The sequence below is a fragment of the Sceloporus occidentalis genome, unplaced genomic scaffold, assembly GCF_023333645.1.
Source record: "Sceloporus occidentalis isolate IW3139 unplaced genomic scaffold, rSceOcc1.0.p SCAF_4, whole genome shotgun sequence".
Taxonomy (NCBI): domain Eukaryota; kingdom Metazoa; phylum Chordata; class Lepidosauria; order Squamata; family Phrynosomatidae; genus Sceloporus; species Sceloporus occidentalis.
Window position 1 is genome coordinate 31,747,544 of NW_028316984.1, and position 21,053 is coordinate 31,768,596.

Genomic DNA, 21,053 nt, shown 5'->3' on the forward strand with positions numbered 1-21,053 from the left:
GCACGGAGCGCGTCGTAAGTGGTGGTCTGTAACCCGCCTTTGTGACATATTTAAGATTCATTTCAGGATATGTTTACATGAGCTGCAGACCACATCTTCAGATGCAATGGGCTAAAGTCCATAGAAAATTACGCTGTAAAAAATAGTTTGTTCTTGTTTCCCTCTTTTTATAATGAAACAGACTAACATGGCTGTCTTGTTAAAAATTGTTTTTTCCTCTTTTAAATTGGTTTGCCTCTTGTTTGCCTCACCACTCTGGAGTTTTAGAACTGTACTCAAGTAACCATATGTACATAACTCATTTTACATTTGAAAAAATCGGAATCTCTTTGAAGTCATTTGTGGCAGATGAAGTACAATAGTTTGAATTCAGATTTTGGAAATATCTAGAGAAGAACCATTAAAATTGATAGGTCTTCAAGTTATTCATGGTCAATTTAAATTCCATTACTTTCAGTGGGCTTTGTCTAAACCAGAATCCGACTATTTGATTCCAAACATTATTACTTAGAAACCTTTCAATTATAGAACTATTACACTTGAAAAATAATGGTACTTTCAATCCTAGGCCATATCTTTTAGGAGTATTCTGTAATTTTTTTAAGAATAGAGAAATCAGAAAAGGGTGAAATTAGAAGATTGTTGTACTAGTTTTATCTTGTCAGGTCAAATAATTCTCTGGCAACTTTTTACTCTTGGGTCATTGGGATTATTATAAGATAAATGATATCACAGGCCTCTATTTATTTCACAAGCCCTGAAATAAAATAACAGGATACTTAGATCTTTTTTTAAAGTGTTTTATTCTTAACTGTTTATCTTTTCTTTTGGTATTTAGTTCAGTTTCCCCTTTATTGAAACTTACATTGTTGAAGAAGTAAAAGTCCATCTAAGAACCCAAAAGGAGAACACCACTGATAACAATGTGAATTCTGTAGATCCCGAAAAAAGGAGCTATCCGTGGAATATAGATGGAGATTTATTGGAATGGGCATCAGAAATTCATGTTCGGTAGGAGAAAATGTATTAATATTTGATTTTTAGTGGTTGCCATCTGGTCCATAATGCCACTAGTTCATTTGGTTTTAGCATAGGTTTTGTATGGTGTATGTTAAGATTTTGCTTTTAATACTAACAAAGCTTACCTAAGGCCATCTTATCTAAACCCTTTGCTTCTGTTCCAGTGAGTGCACAAGCCAGAGAGCGATAGGACCTCAGATAGATATTATAGGTCAGAAGATACATAAAACAGTACCATTTCCCCCCCATTGATCTTCTCTGCAGTGGAGCCAATGTGGCATAGGGGTTTGAGTTTTGGCCTATAACTCTGGAGAACTGGGTTCAGTTTCCAGCTTGGCCATGAAACCCACTGGGTGACCTCAAACAAGTCACCTGCTTTCAGCCTCAGGGGAAGGCAATAATAGTAAACCTTCTCTGAACCAGTCTTGCCAAGGAAACCCCATGATAGGTTGGTCTTTGGGTTGCCATAAATTGGAAATGACTTGAAAGCACTTAACAATACTGTAGAGCAAATGGCAGCAGAAACATGGGGGCTACCCACCAGCCCATTAAGGATTCTCACCCACCCCAGCCAGACGTCTTCCTCTAGTTGGTATTGGATTACTGGCTGGGATCTAATAATTATACTAGGATAAAATAATTCACCACAAGCAGAGCTACATGCTTGACTTAGGGAGCGATGGTTTCTCCCCCTCCTGCAAGTGTGACAGAAGCTGTCAACTACAGGTCTGCCCCCTTGCTACTGATTGGCTCTTGGGGTGTATTGCTACCATATCATCTTCTCTTTAGACCCCCATACATGTTACAGATTCCCACTCTTAGAAACTCCAGTAATGATAGAGATTCTGAAAGTGGAAGAGTCTCAAAAATTGTTTTTGCATGAGTTATATGACATGCAAGTACTCCAAGGAATAAAGTGGTCCTGTATTGTCTAGGAAGGTATTGTAGGTAGGTAAATTGGGTGATTACTTTAGCTATCTTCTGTGAAGTGGATTTTACATGCAAATAAGTGCTTAGATAAAATGTTATAGTAAAACTATAATGGTAATAGTTCTTCTTTATTCTTTTCCCATTTTTAGGGTACATCCCCAATTAATTAAGCTATATGGAGAGAATGTTAATATAGTGGATAATCCAAAAGAATCATGCAGCTGTATTTAGAAGACATTTATGACATTTTCCAACTAAATCATGTTCCTGTCTTGAGTATTCCGTCATATAAGATAAAGTGGTCTAAACTGAAACCCACTTGTATAATGAAGCTTCCCAGTGGACAGTATGTCAGCCAGAAGAATTCAGTAGTTGAAGAGGATGATCTACACTGAACACTGTGAAACTTTACTCATTTCATTGGCAATTCATTCAAAAAACTATTCCAATATGATAAATAAATAAAATAAATAAAATAAAATAAATAAAGTAAAATATTTAGTAGAGATGAAAACCATTTCAGTGCTCAAAAATATTTTGCAATGAAAAAAAATATATAGATATTTAGATAGTTTAAAGGGTATAATAAAATAAAAACATTAAAAAACATCTTAATTGATGTAACTTTAATTCCTAATAAACGACAACTGGAGTGTGTTTTTAAGTGACTAGGCTTTTTCAGGAAATGTTTTAAAACTCTTTTAGTATTATAGTTAAGAAGCTCCATCTGAAGATTCTACTTCACTCAATACAAGTTCAGTTTCTTAGAATTACTCTGGAATTTCAGGAATCTCCCAGTTACTGCGTGTTTTGGTACAGGTACAACACACCCCTGTACATGTCTGCCTGCACACACCATACTAATCACTAGTTTGACAAGGAACAAAGAGTATGAGTGAGCCCCTCCAACTCCCTCCCTGAAACAGCTAACAGTTGTAAGTGCTGTTTTTTGTTTGATGTCTTTAAAAATAAAATATGACACATGCAGCCCAGTGGATTGAGAATGCCTTTCCCAACCTATAGTTTTCAGAAGATACCAAACTTGAACTTCCGTAATCACCGACAATAGCCACACTGGCTGGTGGTTATGGGAATTGTAATCTAAAAAAAAGTGGGGAACCCCAGACTGAGAAAGACTGGTATACACTAGTCTAGTGCATGGCTTGGAAGAAAACAAATCTGTTGTAGCCTATGTAAAGAGCATATTTCCTCTTTTATTGCCTCTGCAAGAAGGCAATCTTCACTCAGTCAGATCTGCACGTTGGATAAATAGAAAGCAGGTCAGGATCTACTGATAAATCTTTTGGTGGTCTCCAATAGATGGACAAGGTTTCCCAGTCATTTCCCAGAAAGACAGAAAGAAAGTCTCCTTCTAAATCCTTTACATCTGCTGCCCCCTCTTCAGAATAAGTATTTTTAAAGAATGTAGATTTTTTAAAGAATGTAGATATTTGTAAAAGAATGTAAATACTTTTATTTTTACAGTTTATACCAGCATCAGTTTGCAGTTTAAAGCAAAAGTGACTGTCAGATGCTTAACCTTATACTTTGAATTGTGGCTCTGTATGAGAAAATGTAAATATTTGGCACCATGATAGTAGTTACATAAATTAATCTTCAAGGCAAAGCCAGACTTGATATAATTACTTATGCAATATGTATTTCAATGTGACCACCAATACAAATATAATATTTTAGCACCATCAGAACAGTATTACAAATACCAAATAAAAAGGTAATTATTATCTTTTTGGACTCTGAAGACCTGCTACTGATCTAGGATCTGCCTTCCGTTGCCAGAATGGTTCTGCTAACAACAGATTCCTCCACCACACTTTCAGGAATCTCTCCCTCTAACTTACATCAACAACATATCCACATCTGTGCAGCATTCCCAGGGAGCTAGAAGGAGAAAACAGCAATGAGGAAATCCCCTTTCTCCAGCCTATTTTCATGCCCTTAAGTTTGGAACCAACCTATTGCATGGAACCATTTCTTTTAAGTGGCACAATATTTAATTGATATCCAAATTTAATTGCTTCCATATAGAATTCATGGTCCATACAAGTGTACAAGCTCCTCATTCATCAGGAAAACACTGGGAATTTTCCAAATGTTTAATATAACATTGTTTTATTTGCTAAAATATAAATCCAGATGATTTTATACTATATTTTGGAATCTTTAATAATATAAACTTTTGAGGTATTTGTGGCAACACAAACCGCTCCTGTTCAAATATGATCTGGGGGTTAAAGTGCAGTTATATCACCTTTTCCTTGCACCCTTCTCTAGAAAACAATAAACTATATCATTGTTAAATCTTTTGTTCCAAAAATAATAGCACATTTTTCTTATATACATTTGCTTTTGACCGAGCTTTGAAAATAAATACATTAAGTGGAATGTATGCCTTTTCGCAAACATATGAGGTTCCTTGGGAAAGGGAGGTTCCAATACAGAGACAGAGCATCCGGCTGGAGGAGTACACTGAATAAAAAAGAGTTCCAGAGCATGGTGCTAAAAGCCCTATTTGAACATTCTGTTTCAATGTTTAATGTAAAAGGAAGTCAGAAGGAAAATATTTCTTGTGTCACACGCTCACATCAGCCAGTGCTTATCATGCTCCACATACATTGGGGATAAATGTCTATGAGGGAAGACTTTTCTAGCCAGGTAGGTTCCCTATGCAATTTAGAACCCTGGAATTGTGCTCTGGAGTGCTCAAATGTGGCAGTGTAACATTTGAACAGGGCTAAAGCTTCACTTCTGCTCACAAAAGAGAATCTTTTGCGAGCGTGGCTTTTCTGTTGTAAACAGAAACTTTTTGCATTATAAAAAATAACATTAGGATCCAAACCACTGTTTTCTGGAGGGAGTGGAATGTGCAGCACTAAAAAACTCCCATTGGCTCTAGAGAAAAGGGGGGGAAACTGCTTTCACAGGCTTCTCAAGAAGAAAAAGACACTGTAATTATATGAATGCCAGTTTCATCTAATTGAGATGTCATACAGATATATATCTGGGAATGCCAATTCTCTTGTACATGGAAAAGTTTCCATATATCAAAATATTCAAACATGGCTGGCATCTTCTTAGATGCCACCATAACTTCACTTTATTGTTGCAAAGGTTAGAATTCTGTTCGGACCATACAATAACCAAATTCCCTTCCCTAAAACTTAAAATAGTAAGTTGTACAGAACCATGTCTACTATTTGCAAGTTGTTGAAGAGGGAAGGGATGAGCAGAGATGTATCTATTTGTTTTCTTGTAACCTGACATGCTATAAGCTCATAATTAAGGAAGCCCATGTGGTGCAGTGGTTAAATGCCTGTACTGCAGCCATTAATGTACTTGTATTGCTATCACCTGCAGACAGCTTGCAAGGACCCTTGGAAATCTATTTGCACATATCTCCCCACTTTCATTCTGCCATTCTTCAACAATATGGAAACATGTTGCTTACAAGTTAGACTTTAAGGGCTAGAATCAGGAGGTGCCACTATAGGATATACATTTGTCTCCCAAGGCAGGATCTTGGCTCATGTTGCTTGTATGGCTAGAAAAATAATAAATATTGTTTTCAGTCCTATGTCTCATATCAGCTCATTACATCGTTATCTGCAATATTTAACTGATTGCAATGGCTATGAGGTAATGTACTCTAAGTTCAAGTATAATTAATACTATATTCCTTATCAAATTCTTTCTTTCAAAAATAGTTCTTCCCTAGTGTTAAAACTCATTCTTTTTCTTTGTGCTTGAAACCAGAAACAATCACATCTTCATGATTATTCTTCAGACATTCTATCAACTGCATGGTACGAAATTGATGAAGATGCAGTTAGTCTTCCACTCTGCCCTATATGAGGAACATTGATGGGTTTGTTGATTCTTGCAGTTAGTGCCTTTGATAAAATGTCTTTATTAAGTAGGAAAATCCTCAGTCATCAGTGGTATCATTTTGGTTGCTGTTTACAAAGCTCCAACTTTCTCTTCCATTTTGTTCTTGAGGAAGAAGTTTGTATTTTCTCTTAAAGAAACCAACCTAAAATAGAAATAACTGAAATGTTGGCAAGCACATAATCTTGTTAAAATGAAACATAAAAACAGCTACAATCTATCTAAATGAAAACCCTTTTCACATTCATTGATTTGTTAAAAATGTAAGGAAAGAAATTTAAGCTTTTAAGTTAAAATAAATGTGCTGAACTTCATCCGAATTGTACCTAGTAAAGACAATAGGTGTCAGCTGGTGGTTTCCATGCCAGTGTGATGATGAATCTCACTCAGGTGAATCTCAGAGCTATGCAAGGTGTGCTGCATATTGGGGTGGGAGTGGCTTAGGATTCAGGACATTGGAACTTAAGACTAAAATTTGGAGAGATTCACTGTGTAACTGATTCCAAAACCACTAGCTGTCACTGAACTCAAGTATAAACTTTTGTCTCACTTCTTTTTCTTAGCTCATATTGAACTTCTTTGAAATATATTTATAGAAAGAAGAGGATGCCATTTCTTTGGAAGATGCCCACTTCACTGCAGTGCAGACCCACAGATACGGAGAGATCACTTAGGTCGTAACTGATCTGTTAATATACAAAGCCTTTTCCCAGAAGTACTCATATTGATAAGGGAGGGGAATTAAACCACCTCCACCTGCTAGTCAGTGTGTCTGCTTTTAGAAGAAGACAAAGACAAAATGGACCGAACTGTCCAGATGTCTGCTATTTTAAACCACATTTACCACACTCTTTGAAGCAGCAGGGCTGCACTGTTAAGAGACATAGACCCAGTGCCAAGTTCTGTCTTGCTTGCTTCTGTACATTAGGAAGCCAGGGTGGCCATTGGGCATCTTCCACCACTACTGTTGGGGAAAAAATATTTCACACACCAACTTTACAAATACCAATGATTTTGTAAATTGGGTGATGTTTATAATTCAGAAAAAAATTGGCCTGGTAACCAAAATAAAATCTGAATTATACTTGGCTCCCACAAGCCCATCTATCGCTAGTCCAAAGACCAGGACCTAGTATCATGTGATCTTGCTATTGAGTGGGTTATTATACAGATGGAACTAGATGGGTTTCAGTCTTGAATTAGGACTACAGGAGATCAGGGCTCAAATTATTTTTAGAAACCCACTGGGTGGCCCTGGGCATGTCACACGCATTCAGCCTCAGGATGGTAATGGCAAACCCTCTCTGAAAAAATATTGCCAAGAAACCCGTGTGATAGAGTTGGCATAAGTTGGAGTGGAAGGCACATAACAACAACCAAACTTTTAGAAGGAACCCAGGCTCCACCACAAAGACTCAAAATCTACTCTTCCTCAGTTATTTTTGTCCACCACAAGAGCAGTAGTGTGAGGAAAGTTCTCACTGGTTAAGAAGTTTTACTTTTACAAAAACTGAGTAGTAGCTCCATTTTATCCCTTTGAGGGGCTCATTCTTTTTGGACATAAAACTAGAAATATGTTCTGGACATAAAATATTTTATCTCCTTTTAAATATTTTCTCCTCCCCAAATCACATGAGTAGAGACCCACAAATTTCACACCTCTGTGTACTATTATACATTACTGGCATATTATTCATCTTTGAAAAAATGAAACAAAAATTAAGAACAACTTTTTCCATTATGTTGACATAACAGTAAAGGCAAAAAACAAAAATATAAATATAGGGAATAAAGTGATTACCTTCCATAAAAGAAATGCAAGAAGCAAGAGCAAAATAATTCCAATTATTGAACCTATTCCAATAAAGAGCATTGAAACACTTGTTTTTGTCTTTTGGTTATGAAGTCCTTCTAGAATGACCTGCATAAAATAAGGTACACATAATAAGCACAGTATGAACAGCCATGACATAGCTTTAGAACCATTCTTGGGAGAGTCTTACCATATTTCCCATAGAAGCAAAATTAAGGTTTGAACCTGTGTTTTATGGCTGCCTTCCAACCACATACATTAATGGTGGTCTTATGGGTGTTGAGCATCCTTTATTTCAGCAGCAGTTCTTCTAGGTGTGCTTATTGTTTGAGGTTAATTAACAGACATTAAACCACCAAGATAAGATGCAGTTAAATTTGGCTTCCACTATAATATCTACAATGTGTATCAAATTCATCAGCATATTTAGCAATGTAACATACAGTCCACTAAAGACAGTGGGACTTGCTGCCACAGAATTGATGCATCTTATTAATAAGCTAATAATTGGTACTTCCTGCTCACACTGGATGGGACAATCTCAGGAGAAAATCAAAGGAGGTCAAAGGTGGCTTCTGCAGTGGTGAACCAGAATAACTGCATGACTAACCTACTCCCTGTTCCACTGCATGATTCCCAGTCACCAGTTTACACATCATTAATGGGTATTTCTCCTTCTGATATTTGTTTTATTTTGTGTTAAGAACTAATATTGGGATGTGATACCAAGTTCTTCATACTGAAGAGTTTGCAGCTACAGTTTGACAGTTTCTTATATCATCTTGCCAATGTCTTGGGTCAACTGTATAATTCATCAAGCGAGTACACAGTGAACAAAAGAAACCAAAAATATGATTTTGTTTTGTGTGGCGATTAACTGAAATATTCAAGCAGTTGTTCCAAATAATGTCCTTTTGTTTAAAAATACTTACATATGCTGTTTGCTTGCCCTTGTACAGTTCAATTACTTTCGGGTTTTGATCTGCTGAAACTTTCCCCTTTATTTCAAATATAAGTGTAGAAGCTTCATCCTGTTTTTAAAAAAGATATGGAACACTGACTAAAAACAAATACTACAGGATGGATTAAATGAAACCATAAAATGGAATATTTGGTTGGGATTAAGAAATGGGATGCATTTGGGACATGTTTAACTCATAGTAAGTACTTTCCACAGCCACAGATTTCAAGGACAGTTAAAGGCGTGCACTTAAACTTTCTGCTACTGAAAGCAGTGGAAAACAAAAGGACAAAGCTGCCTTGATTTTGCCCTAACTGAAGCACCCCATGGTCAGAGACATGCATTCATAACATGCCTTTCAATACGATAGTCCAGTGATTAAAATATTTACCATGTGTAATAGTGAAGGAGTTGCTTCTAGATTAATTTGAACAGTTACTTCTTTTCCACTTTCCATGTCTCCAAAGTTGCAAAGTATTTGCAAACAGAATGGATCCTCTTTCATACAGTACTGCAGAAAAAAAGAATATATATATATAGAGAGAAGAAGCTACAATGGATCAGTGATATCCCTACACCAGGTTTCACCTGGTGCAGGGGGTGGGGCTTCCATGCTCCCTCCCCCATGCTACCCTGTCCGTTTCCTGATGAGGAAAAGGATGGGATGATGCATGGGGGGAGCACATGGGGGGGAGCATGGGGATGCAACACGCATGAAGGAGGGCCCAACTAGGTGTCACCCTTCTCTGGGGTGTCATCTGGTGCAGGCAGCACCACCAGACCTCCTAGTGACGCCACTGCTATGTATAGCTACTAATTTCATTAAAAAAATTAACACTGTTAGCAAATGTTCTGTGAACAGTCATTACAATTTCAAAGAACTTACGGTAGGCTTCAATCACCTGTTCTAATCAAGATATATTTCAGCAAGCAAATCAGACAAATTAACTTTTATCATGAGGAACTATTATGCCCAAATAACTAATATTTCTGGACATCACTGGAATTGGTGAAGTCTAAGGTGAAGTTGAAGTCTGCAGGCATGACCTCAGATATAGACGTGTCAGCAGTAGAGCCAGCAAGGGCCCAAAGACATTATTTTTGTCAGTTCTGATAAAGAAAATTTACAATATTTATAATTGCAGCACCTTTTAGTCTCTATAAACAGATCATCAGCTCTGTGTGCCTCAGACACTCCTGTTGTAACCTTAGAGACACTGAAATCAACAAATCCAGTTTATCTATATTGTTTGAAAGTATTAAATTTCCTGTTACTCAAATTATAGTTGAGTGGAATGGAGATTTAGGCTGTCCTATACAAATCAACCAATAGAAAACTTTCCAAGCTTCAATATCTCAGTATCTTTTAAACTTTAACGTTTAAATTTAAATTTAAAATTATTTTTTGGTTCAGAAAAAATGATATTGGGTTAATGCCGGGCACCATTATATCTCTTTAGAATGAAATTGTCTACTTCAAATAAATGTTTACAGTACAGTATATCTTCTATTGGGGCTCAAGCATAGGTGGAATTTCTTTTATGCAGGGGGGGGGGTCCGGAACAGATCCCCCGCGTAAAAGAAGGGCTGTATCACAATGTATCAATTTTCTGTAAACCTTTGGCATTTGTGGATGTACAGATTCTTATAAATTATATCCCCGTGAAACTGAATTTAAATAATGTCCCAAACGGTTGGACTCTGTGTGCTCTTGTTGTTGCCAAAAGACTTCTACTCCAAGGTTGGAAAGATAAACATACATTGTCTATTATTCAATGGCCAGATGATCTCATTGCTTTGTAGCTACTCATGATATATATATATTTTATAGATGGCACATTCAAGAAAATGTGTTTCTGGAAATCTGGTCAGATTATATTAATGTATATGACTATCCCACCTTCATATCCTTTCTCCTTTCTTTGTAATCATATATATATATATATATATATACACACACATACATACACACACACACACACACACACACACTAAAAAGATAGTCTAATCAGAATGTTCAGTCTATTGCTATTTTAGTACCATGTGACCAGTCTACATTTATTTCAAGCTAAACCACTCTATGTTTAATTTTAAACATTATTTTTAAAAGATTTGTAAAAAATATTTTGAATGATGTAGAGAGATTACCAGCAGCCTCTTGTCAAGCTTGGTAAGGAATGTAATAAAATCTTGCAGCATGCTTTCATTTTTTTCTGGTAAAGTACAGTCTCGTGTATAATTTTTGTAAATACACTGTCCATTGGTTGTCTAAAAATGAGAAAAGCACAATTTCATGTGGTTTTCATCTACTGGGGAAAGCAGGCATTTCTAGAGCATGCACTATTCTTCTAACCACATTTAATTAGAAATATATCCAGAATGTAAAGAAAGCTTATTCTATTAAAACTTATGGAGAAAATAGTGAACAGAGGTAGTTTTCAATTTTGCTTGGGTATGAAGGAGCACAGGTTTATAAAGAAAAATAAGCCCAATCCAGCTGTTACATATGGGGCTCTTTGCCATGAGAGATAATGAGGGCAGAACACCTAGGGAGCGATTCTTCTCAGCCTGAAATGGGACTTTATACAGTTAACAGCTTACAGAGATGAGCAAAGACCTAAATAGGCTCAGAAAATAATGGCTTGTAGCCACCATAAACACACTTGTAGCACCAAAAATATCTTTAAAAGTCTTGTGTGGTGCAGGAGCTCTATCCACACTGAACACACATATGAAACCCACATTTCATTTTTGATACAGCACTATTATCTTTCAGTTCTATGTAGGGCCTTACTCCTAATCCTATCCTATGCCCCCATCCCCCGCTTTTTATGGGATAGGCTGTGAAGCTGAAGCATTGTATCCCTAAACCATCATGTAATGGCTCCTTGGACAATAGTTTTAACACTGAAATACATTTGTCACCATTAGTCACTGCAGCACTTGCACCAGGAACTCTGTGGGCTCACTCAACTTGTGCCAGTCCAGACACGAGGATGAAAGAAGAAATAGTAATTATTTCAGACCAGTTAGAAATCATCTCAAGGCTGAACACTTACTACTCAGTTGGGAACAACCACCTTTACTTTCTTCCATAAAATCATGAAATCATATTGCTACTTTTCAGTCTGAGCAACTCATTAGCAAGCAAAACCCCTGATTTCTGCTTCTATACTCATTCCTGTTCACTTAGTTTATTCTAATCTGTATTTCCTAATCCCTACCATTCCTTCTCCAAACAGCTCCATGATTTTAATCTTTCAGCTTGCCCACAGAAATGTGTTCCCATCAGTCTCTGAAACTGAAGCTCTCTACCACTACTGTTTTGCCCATCACTTGTCTAGGATTGCATTTGACAATCAATCAGTTACAGCTTCTAGCTTTGACAACTGTTCTCTGCAGGAAGTTAACATACAGAAAATATAAAATGCTATAGCACGAATTATGAATGAGGAATAAGTATTACCTTGACATCCAGGACATTAAACAGCACGCTTTCTCTTGGTACAAAAGAATTGGGAATCTGTATCATCAAGTCTACAGCAGGAGCCAAGCTTAGACCAGGATTACTGACCTTGGGAATAAAACACACAATATTTATGGATAAAGCATCTCCCAAATTTGAATTCAAACCAGAATGTTCTTTCCAAGCTCACAGGTGAGATAACCCTCTCTTCAAAACTTTGAAATCTATGGGGCCAGCTTTCCCTAGCCTGGTGTTGTTCAGATAGCCCCCTCCCCATGCTCCTTATCTTGCCAGCATACAAAGCATCTGTCCCCAGTTGAATGATGAAAATCATTTAAGAACCCTAGTTGCCCCATGTGAACCATCTGAGAAGCTTTCCCCCCACCCCCAATTGCCTCATCTGACGTGGAAACGGGGCACCTGCAGCCAGGTATACCATTTCAGTATGGGCATCTTGGATGGATCGCAGGCTGGCAAGGTAAGGAGCAGCCCTAGGTCCTGGATCAGTGTGGGACAGATGTGTAAACACCTGTCTGTCCCCACACCAACCCAGGGACTAACCTGGGTGAGCACCACAGGCAGGATAGCACAGGCTCAGCCCATGCTATCCTGGCTTGTCTGCTCAGGCCCTAAGAAAAAGGTTTCTGGTATTTTATTACTTTGGAACACTAAAACATTAATGTATTTTAAAGATCTGTAAAGGTATATATTTTAAGGCCAATATATCTAATATTTTAGTTTATTTTAAAATAGCCTGTGTTACTGTAACTGCACCAGGAACTCAGTAAATTTGAATTTCAAAATGATCAGATAACATATCAGTAGAAATAATCTCAGGTGCTAACCATTCCTCAGTTTCTCATCTCCCCAGTCTCCAAATTCAGAGAGGTCAGATTATTGTTAAAAGATGAAAATCAGGGAGCCGAAACGTTCAGCAACCCATTACGCCAACTGTGTCCCTACCTGGACCAAAAGGACCTTGAAGCAGTGGTACATGCATTGGTAATCTCTCATCTTGATTTCTGTAACGCGCTCTACATGGGGCTACCCTTGTACCAAGTTCAGAAGCTTTAATTGGTTCAAAATGTGGCAGGCAGATTGATCACCGGTTCATCCAGGTTTGACCACATAACACCTGTTTTAAAATCTGTTCACTGGCTGCCGATTAGCTTCCGGGTGCAATACAAGGTGTTGGTCATTACCTTTAAAGCCCTACATGGCTTGGGTCCGAGTTACCTGTGGGAATGCCTCTCCTACATAATCCGCCCCGCACTCTCAGAACAACTGGGAAGAATCTATTAGAACATCAACCAACCAGATTTGTAAAGACTTCCCAAAGAGCTTTCACTGCGGCTGCTCCAAAATTATGGAATAGTCTCCTGGAAGAGATACATCTTATTGCCTCCTTGGAAACCTTCAGGAGGGCACTTAAGACAGATCTCTTCCGGCGAGCTTACCCACCTGACCTCGTGTAAGAAATACTGTTCCACTTTCTGATCACTGTATAATTGTATTGTATTGCTGTATGACGATGAACTAGTTCTAATGTAATTATTTTTATTGTATTTTATTGATGTGTTCTTGTATGTATTTTATGGGTTGTAATCCTGCCTTGAACCATTCGGGAGAGGGGGGAAAATAAATAAATAAATAAATAAATAATTATTATTGTTATTATTATTATTATTAAGAAGGGCTTTTTGCAAGCAAATCTGTCTACTCTATTCATTAAAGTACTTGAAACTAAAATATTGTAAGCTAACATTCTTTTTCTGTGATTCTTAGAGAGCAACCGTGATATAACAAGTAATACTGAAAGAAATGTGTTTATTTTAGGGCAGGGGTTCTTCATCTGGGGCCCATGGATTTATGAAACTTGAATGAGAAAAAAAATACTTATTTTCATTAACCTTTCCAAGTGAAATTTAGCATTTCCTTCAATTACAAATGTAGGCAACAAATTTTAGCAGTAGTAACAGTACGTGTGACTTTGTCACCAATAGAAATCACAGATATTTTCACATCCATCTTATAGTTATAGAAATATCATTTATGGTCATCACTACGTTGACATTATTTGAATTATTACTTGCTGGACAAGGGGGTTAAGCCTATGGACCCACCAATATTCTGAGAAGAGGTCCATAGCCTTCATCAGATTCCCAAAGAGATCCATGGCACAAAAAAGGTTAAGAACCCCTGCTTTAATAAGAGATATTTCAACATTCCTGTGTAAAGCGTCTAACGGCATAAAATTAATTGAAAACAGATAAGCTGCCTATCAAGGAAAAAACAAACTCCTTATGCATTGTCCATTTTAAGTTTCACTTTGACTGAAATTTGCTTTTTCAAAAGGCAGTGATAAAGGAAAAACTCTGATAGAATCACCTCTTACATGGAAAGTAAAGTTGATTGTCTCCTTCATGCAAGTAACAGGTGAATTTTCATCAATGGGTCCATAGACAAATGATGTTGGTGTAACAGACCTAAAAACAGTGTTTTTCCAAAGAAAAGGATAGGAAATATAATTTAATTAGTAATTTGTACATCCACTCATTGCTTCCTTACTTATAATTTTGCATAGTTCTAAGAAGATTGTTAACATTATATATAATAATAATAATTTTTATTTTTCCATTTCCTGCCTCTCCCTGTGGATCGAGGCGGGATCTCAACAATATAAGCAATACAGTTTACAGAAAAGAAGAATGAATCAAACATACAAGCAGTTTGATCATGAATCACAATAGCATCTTCTGTGATGCAGGCAAAACCAATCTCATCCATTCCAGAAACACTGAACACTGCTTTATATTGAGTCAGACCATTGATCTAGCTGGCTCGGCACCTTCTATACTAACTCGACTCTCCAGGGTTCTAGGCAAGGCCTCTTCACCAGGAACGGATCCTGAGGCCTTTAGCATGCAAATTGTATGTTTTATGCACTGGGGCACCCTTATATTTCAAATGCTAACAAATCCATCCCTCCTGATGCCTGCTGTCTGAATCTATTGTGTACCACATGTATCCATGCCTCCATCTCTTAATTATCTCAGTATTCTAAGCCCCTTTTTACAAATGTTTAAACCATGAAATGTCATTACAAGGAATAGAAGTTAAAAAGAAACTTTTAAAAATACTTTATATTTTCTTAGTAGTCTACTCTATACAGAATTAAAAAGTTTTAACTATGTAATTTGCACAACACATTTTAAAATCAATTTCAGATACCATGCTTAACCAAATAAGCCTCATCATCTACCCCTTTAAGGTTCAATAACGGATGGGCTGTTCCTCTTATGGAGTCCAGTGCATGAACTTTGATTGCAATAAAATTATCTTGTTAGAGTTGTACTTATTTGTAAAATTTTAGTGTCTTTCCATAGAGTCACACCAAGAGGTATGCAGTCCATTAAAACATAACAGTTTCTACCATATTAGAATTCTCAAAATCCTGAGATCAAGCTTGCTGAAATGAAGAAGGTAAGTGTCACAGAGCATTAAAATGAAATAGGATACATACAGTTCATACTTAGTTAGCATTTTGTGTATGTATGCAGCTTTCTGTTTCAAAGGCAGCTCGGCAGATGTAAATTTCCACTAGCTTACCCATGAGCATTCAGCTCAACTTCATGCTTCTGAGGTAAAACCAAAGTTAAGCTGTTATCCAACAGAAGATCATGGTTCAGTTCATTTTCACTATGGAAGAAAATAAAACATCAACAATGTACTAAGATACATACAGTTCATGCTTGGTTAGCATTTTGTACACAATATAACTAATTAGGAGTGGAAAGAATATTCAAAATATTTGAAAAATGGTTGAAAAACTTGATTCTTGAGCATTAAGAAATTGTGATGAGACAAATCCAGAGGCCTTTCCACAGTACACAGTTATTATAACTATGATTCCACCTTAGGTATCTTGGCTGCATACTACAGAATCCTGGGATTAGTAGTTTGGTGAGAAAGTAGCACTCTCTGGCTGAGAATCTCTAAGCACTTCTCCCTAAACTACAAATCCCAGGATTCCACAGGATACAGCCATGACAGTTAAACTGCATTCAAAGCACTGTAATTGTGTAGTTTGAACTGGACTGATGAGAATCTTTGCAATTATTCTGTGGAAAATTTGCATGTAGCTATTTTGCACAGAAGAAACATTTTTGTGCAGAGGAAACATTTTATGCACAGAAAATAACGTTTATCCACATAAAATGCAGCAACTGGGGACCTGGACAACACAAAATTCACACATGGTTATTTTGCCACGAATAGCATTTTATGCACAAAAATAATATTCTTTTTCTGTGAAGAAAATTCTGTTTTGTTTTGTTTTTTACTAAAACAACCATAAACAAATTTTCTATAGGAAGTCCCAAACTTCAAATATTCTTAGAAATCTGTGCAGTTGAATCTGTATGTAGAAAGATCTTGTAGCACCTTTGAGACTAACTGAAAGAAAGAAGTTGGCAGCATGAGTTTTTGTAGACTAAAATCTAATTCCTCAGATGCATCTACAAAAGCTCATGCTACCAACTTGTTTCTTTGAGTTAGCCTCAAAGATGCTCCAAGATCTCTCTACCTCTTGATTCCTCTAGGGCAGCCTTTCTCAAATAGTGGGGCGGGCCCCCCAGGGGGGGTGCGAGGCTCTGTAAAGGGGGGCGCGAGGCTCTGTTATGCAGAGATGTACTTATAGCAATTTTATAGACAAATGATACTATTTACAGTCGCGCAGGGGGCGCAAAATGTTTTCTTCTTCCTAGGGGGGCATGACAGAAAATAATTGAGAAGCACTGCTCTAGGGGATAGTGTGGTCTAGCCAGAGATAAGTAAGTTTAGTCTCACTTTCAGTTCATCTGTTAGAAGAGTTCAGCACATTTTCCCAAACCAAACCACTCTGTTTGCTTTCTGTGGGGCATCTGCAGACTAAGTAATTTACACTTTCCTACATCGAGGAACCTCTTCCACAATTCCCTGTTATGTTTTTCAAATGTAAGACAATATTAATCCAAGATTTAGGCAATAGTTTTACCAAGTTGCATTAATACTGATGCTGAGGTCATCTCCTGCCCTGCTAAGAGAGCTTGCATCCAACACAAAAGTAAAATCCATCTGTGGAGCAAATGAAATATGTTAAGATTAAATTAATGCATCTTTATTAGAAAACATATTTATAGATTATTCTAGTAACATCAACAGGAATTATATTATTAATGTTCAAATCAATATGTTGCCTTTGTAACTCATGTAATAATCAGCCTAATTTTTGATACATATCCTGAGTGCAGGACGCTACGGAATATAATAGGAATCACTTCATAATAACTTCGTTTGGATCTCTGGTTGCATGTACCTTCATTCTGGTTGCCTCTTTGTTGCTACATCCATTCCAAATACTTTTTTGATTTGTAGCAAAAAAGAAAATACCCTCTCCCCCAATACTACATATGCTAGCAGGACCCCATATGCTGGGCATCCACTGCAGCAACAAATGCTTCTTTCTGACATCAAAATGTGCTCTTCATTTTATTTCTATGCAAAGCTGTACTGACACAGAGATGGAGGTATTGCAAAACATGGGCCAAAACAAATGATGGTGAACCAACACAATCCCAGGCTTCAATGCTGGTTTTAATAAAGAAGGGTAAGGATTTATACTCTTGCACAATGAACATGCTTGGGCTTCTCCATCCTACACTATCTGTGTATTCCTTGATGTAAATGAGGAAAGGCTGGGATTTGTTTAAGGAAAAAAGAATGGTTTTGTCATTAAGTTTACCTTTGATAGGTGATCTACGTATAAATATCCTACACTGCAGTCCAATCTCACTCCATGACTTTCCTTTTCTGACACTTCACAATGTATCTGTGTTTCTTCCTGGGACAAAGGCAAACAAAATTTAGAAACAATAAACAGTGTATGTTTTACAAAATGTACAAAAGAACATTAAAAATACTTTTTTACTTTAATTACATACTTTTTTTGTTTGGGGATTGTTGCAGGAGAATGAGCAGTAAAATATTACAAAATTTCTAATGTTATATCTGCTCATTTATTTACACTGATGTGCTCAGGGAGGTATGAATTATATGAGTCATCTGTTTTTAGAAAAAATAAATTCACTTCTTACCTGGTCTAGAATTTTGGTGAAATAAAGCCCTTTAGGGAGCTGTATATGGAGTGCAGTTTGATAGGCATCATCACCAGAATTGTATAGGGTGACATTTAACATTAATGTTTTCATATTTCCGACTGCAAGGTAGGATTTCTTCTCATGGGGCCTATATGAAATGAATATAGATTTCAATTTAGGTTTGTTGTATCTAAAGAAACAAAGCAAAACACAATTTATTCAGAAAGAAAAGAAATTTGGGGTTTCCTCTAAGCTCAAGTTCCACTTAAACATGTACTAAGTGCAGCCTTTATACAAAGACAATTAAGAAGTCCCTTGTGAAATAAGTCTCTTACCTCATGTAAATACAGTGGAACCTCGCCATAGGTGGGCGCGCCATACGCGGCCTTGAGCATATGTGCTCAAGCCGCGGCGCACGCGCAGGGCGGAGCATCCCATTCAGTTGAATGGACGCGCGCGCCCATTGCGCCCCGTGCACCTCCGTGCACGAGCCCCATTGTTTACAATGGGGCTCGAGCATAGGCGGAAATCGCCATACGTGGTGGGATCCAGAATGGATCCCCGCGTATGGCGAGGTTCCACTGTACACACGACTTGTATGTTAAAGATGTTCCTTCTGAGAATTATTTTTTAATCTTTTTTATTTAAAAAAAACATTATTTAAACTGCAGTTTTACCCAGCTCATGCTGCCTTGGAGATTCTGGAAGTCTTAACCCACAAAAATAATATTTTACATGTGGTACAGTTATCTCCATCATTATTGCTCTGCTAATACGGATCCAGACCTGTAAGGTGCTGTTGAGGGAGATCCATTTTTGCTGGCTTCCAATGGAAGAAAAGCCAGTGTAAATGACATCAGGCACAATAAGCCATGACACTAGGCATTTGGTGGCAGAGCTATGGGTTTATAAGCTCCATCCACTCCTCTGCCCTTCCTCTTTGGATGATGACTCAAAGGACAGAGCAGATAGTGGTTCATTGTCACCTTGGATTTGTCTGTGGCTTTTTGTATTCCATGATTGAGTGGGTGAGTGAATGAATTTGGCATCCTCTCTTATAATCTGATCCAGGAGTGAGGGGCCAGGCAAACTGGTCAGGCATCCTTACTGAGCAACTGCATGCTCCTGTCTGTGCAGTCATGCACTGGGCAGCTGTGCAGGCTTTCCCACTGTGTGATTGGTGAGGGTTGGGGAGTCAGCTGCAAAACTGCCAGTAGGCCAAATAACTAATGTATGTCAACAGACATGGAAAACAAAATGATGGCCAATAAGATTGGAAATGATCAATATACATCACCATCCACAAAAAAGGAGACACAAAAGACTACAGCAACTATACAACCATAGTACTAATCTCCCATGCAAAAGAATGATGCTCAAAACTGTACAACATAGATTCCAACCATACATGGAAAGAGAAATTGGCTGGGGTAGGCCCCACTGGATCTTTCCATCAGGTTGGGGTCTCGCTAGGCTTCTTTTACATGAACCAGGCTTCTCCTGTGCATTGTTCAGTACTACATTTGAAAATTTCAGTACATTTCTTAAATGGACCCTTAAGCTTAGGTCCAGGAAGAAAGGATTATTTATTATTTATATGTTTTTTGTTCATTTATAGGACTGCCAGGAACAGGACAGTGTTCTTTTTTATAAGAGAGTTTTGTACTTCTTGATGTGTGAGTTGGGTATACCCATAGCCCCTGAGAAGACTGAAGGACTAAATCTTTCTTTGGTTTTCTTTGCTATTGAGAACAGCAATGTAGATTCCCAAAGGAGAAACTTGGGAATTTGAGGGAGAGGGTTTGTAAATTTATGAGGCACAGGAAGGCTACACATAAAGAATTTAAATTTTCATTTAAATTTTCCATGTAGGGCTGTGGTACCTTGCACAGCAATTCTGTGACATTATATGTGGAATAATAAGAACCATCGTAAGATTAGAATTATGCATGGACTCAGGGAAGACCCGAGGGACTAAATCTGACAAGCATTCTTGTCACCTTCAATGGGGTTTCTTTTTGGAGATATGGATAAAATGAGAGATGTCTTAAAGGTGTCTTCAGAAGCTGCAGTTTCTATAGATTTTGTGGTATATTTTCATGGACATTGGTATGCAATGTCTTCAACCTGAGGAGTGGTTGAAGCAGATATGTTGTCAGATCTAACGTTTCTAGAGTTGGTGTTTGTTTTTTTTACAATTGTTGTGGCCATTCAGATCTAGGCAGAGGAGTTGGTCAATTCCAGTGTAATAATATGGATTTAGAGGACAAGGAAGGTCATTAATTCCTTGTCCTCTAGATCTCCATGAGTCATATGTTTGGTCATTGTCTTTGGCATGTTATCCTTTTTACAGTACTCCATGCAGCTGGATTGGACAATGGGCTTGCCAATGCTCTTTCCCACCAAGGCATGGAGCACTTCAAACAAATGGGTCTGGATGTGGAGGATCATCCAGACCTGATGCCAGCAAACCTGTAAAGCTCCACAAGTCATGTGTTTGGTCATTGTCTTTGGCAAAATATCTTCTTCAACATTTTGAACATTTCGCTCACTCTCTCCACACAGTTAATCACATATTTTTTATCTGCATCAGTGGTTATCAAACCCTCTGGAACTATCCAGCAAAATATTTTTTCCCCTGAACACTTCCAATAAATTTTTTTGCTCTCTACATTTTTTCAGCATTCTTTCAAGAATTTGTTTAAACAAAATTATTTAATTCTCATTTATTTTAAGCTTCTTCTTAAAGTGCACACTCAACATGTCATCTCTGATGTTTCCATGTAGAAGACAAATTATCAAATCTCCAGGAATTTTTCT

The 21,053-nt window shown here is 37.4% G+C and overlaps 2 protein-coding genes across 4 annotated transcripts in view; one reads left to right on the forward strand and one right to left on the reverse strand.

Moving 5' to 3' along the window:
* The window catches only part of CERKL (CERK like autophagy regulator), a 52,106-nt gene extending 48,656 nt beyond the window's left edge, over window positions 1-3,450 (forward strand). For all 3 annotated transcript variants that reach the window (XM_089519630.1, XM_089519632.1, XM_089519631.1), the window contains exons 12-13: window positions 839-1,011; window positions 2,100-3,450. In XM_089519630.1, coding sequence (XP_089375756.1) covers window positions 839-1,011; window positions 2,100-2,181 — 255 coding nt within the window. In that variant the 3' untranslated portion in view covers window positions 2,182-3,450. The remainder of the gene's footprint in view (window positions 1-838; window positions 1,012-2,099) is intronic.
* A 2,365-nt stretch (window positions 3,451-5,815) lies between these two features.
* Window positions 5,816-21,053, reverse strand: part of ITGA4 (integrin subunit alpha 4) — a 57,441-nt gene continuing 42,203 nt past the window's right edge. The window contains exons 18-28 of the mRNA XM_089519629.1: window positions 18,231-18,381; window positions 17,879-17,977; window positions 17,132-17,211; window positions 15,706-15,795; window positions 14,492-14,582; window positions 12,097-12,204; window positions 10,779-10,898; window positions 9,022-9,141; window positions 8,602-8,700; window positions 7,658-7,777; window positions 5,816-6,001 (exon numbers count right to left, since the gene is read on the reverse strand). Of these exons, the coding sequence (XP_089375755.1) occupies window positions 5,897-6,001; window positions 7,658-7,777; window positions 8,602-8,700; window positions 9,022-9,141; window positions 10,779-10,898; window positions 12,097-12,204; window positions 14,492-14,582; window positions 15,706-15,795; window positions 17,132-17,211; window positions 17,879-17,977; window positions 18,231-18,381 (1,183 nt within the window). The 3' untranslated portion in view covers window positions 5,816-5,896. The remainder of the gene's footprint in view (window positions 6,002-7,657; window positions 7,778-8,601; window positions 8,701-9,021; window positions 9,142-10,778; window positions 10,899-12,096; window positions 12,205-14,491; window positions 14,583-15,705; window positions 15,796-17,131; window positions 17,212-17,878; window positions 17,978-18,230; window positions 18,382-21,053) is intronic.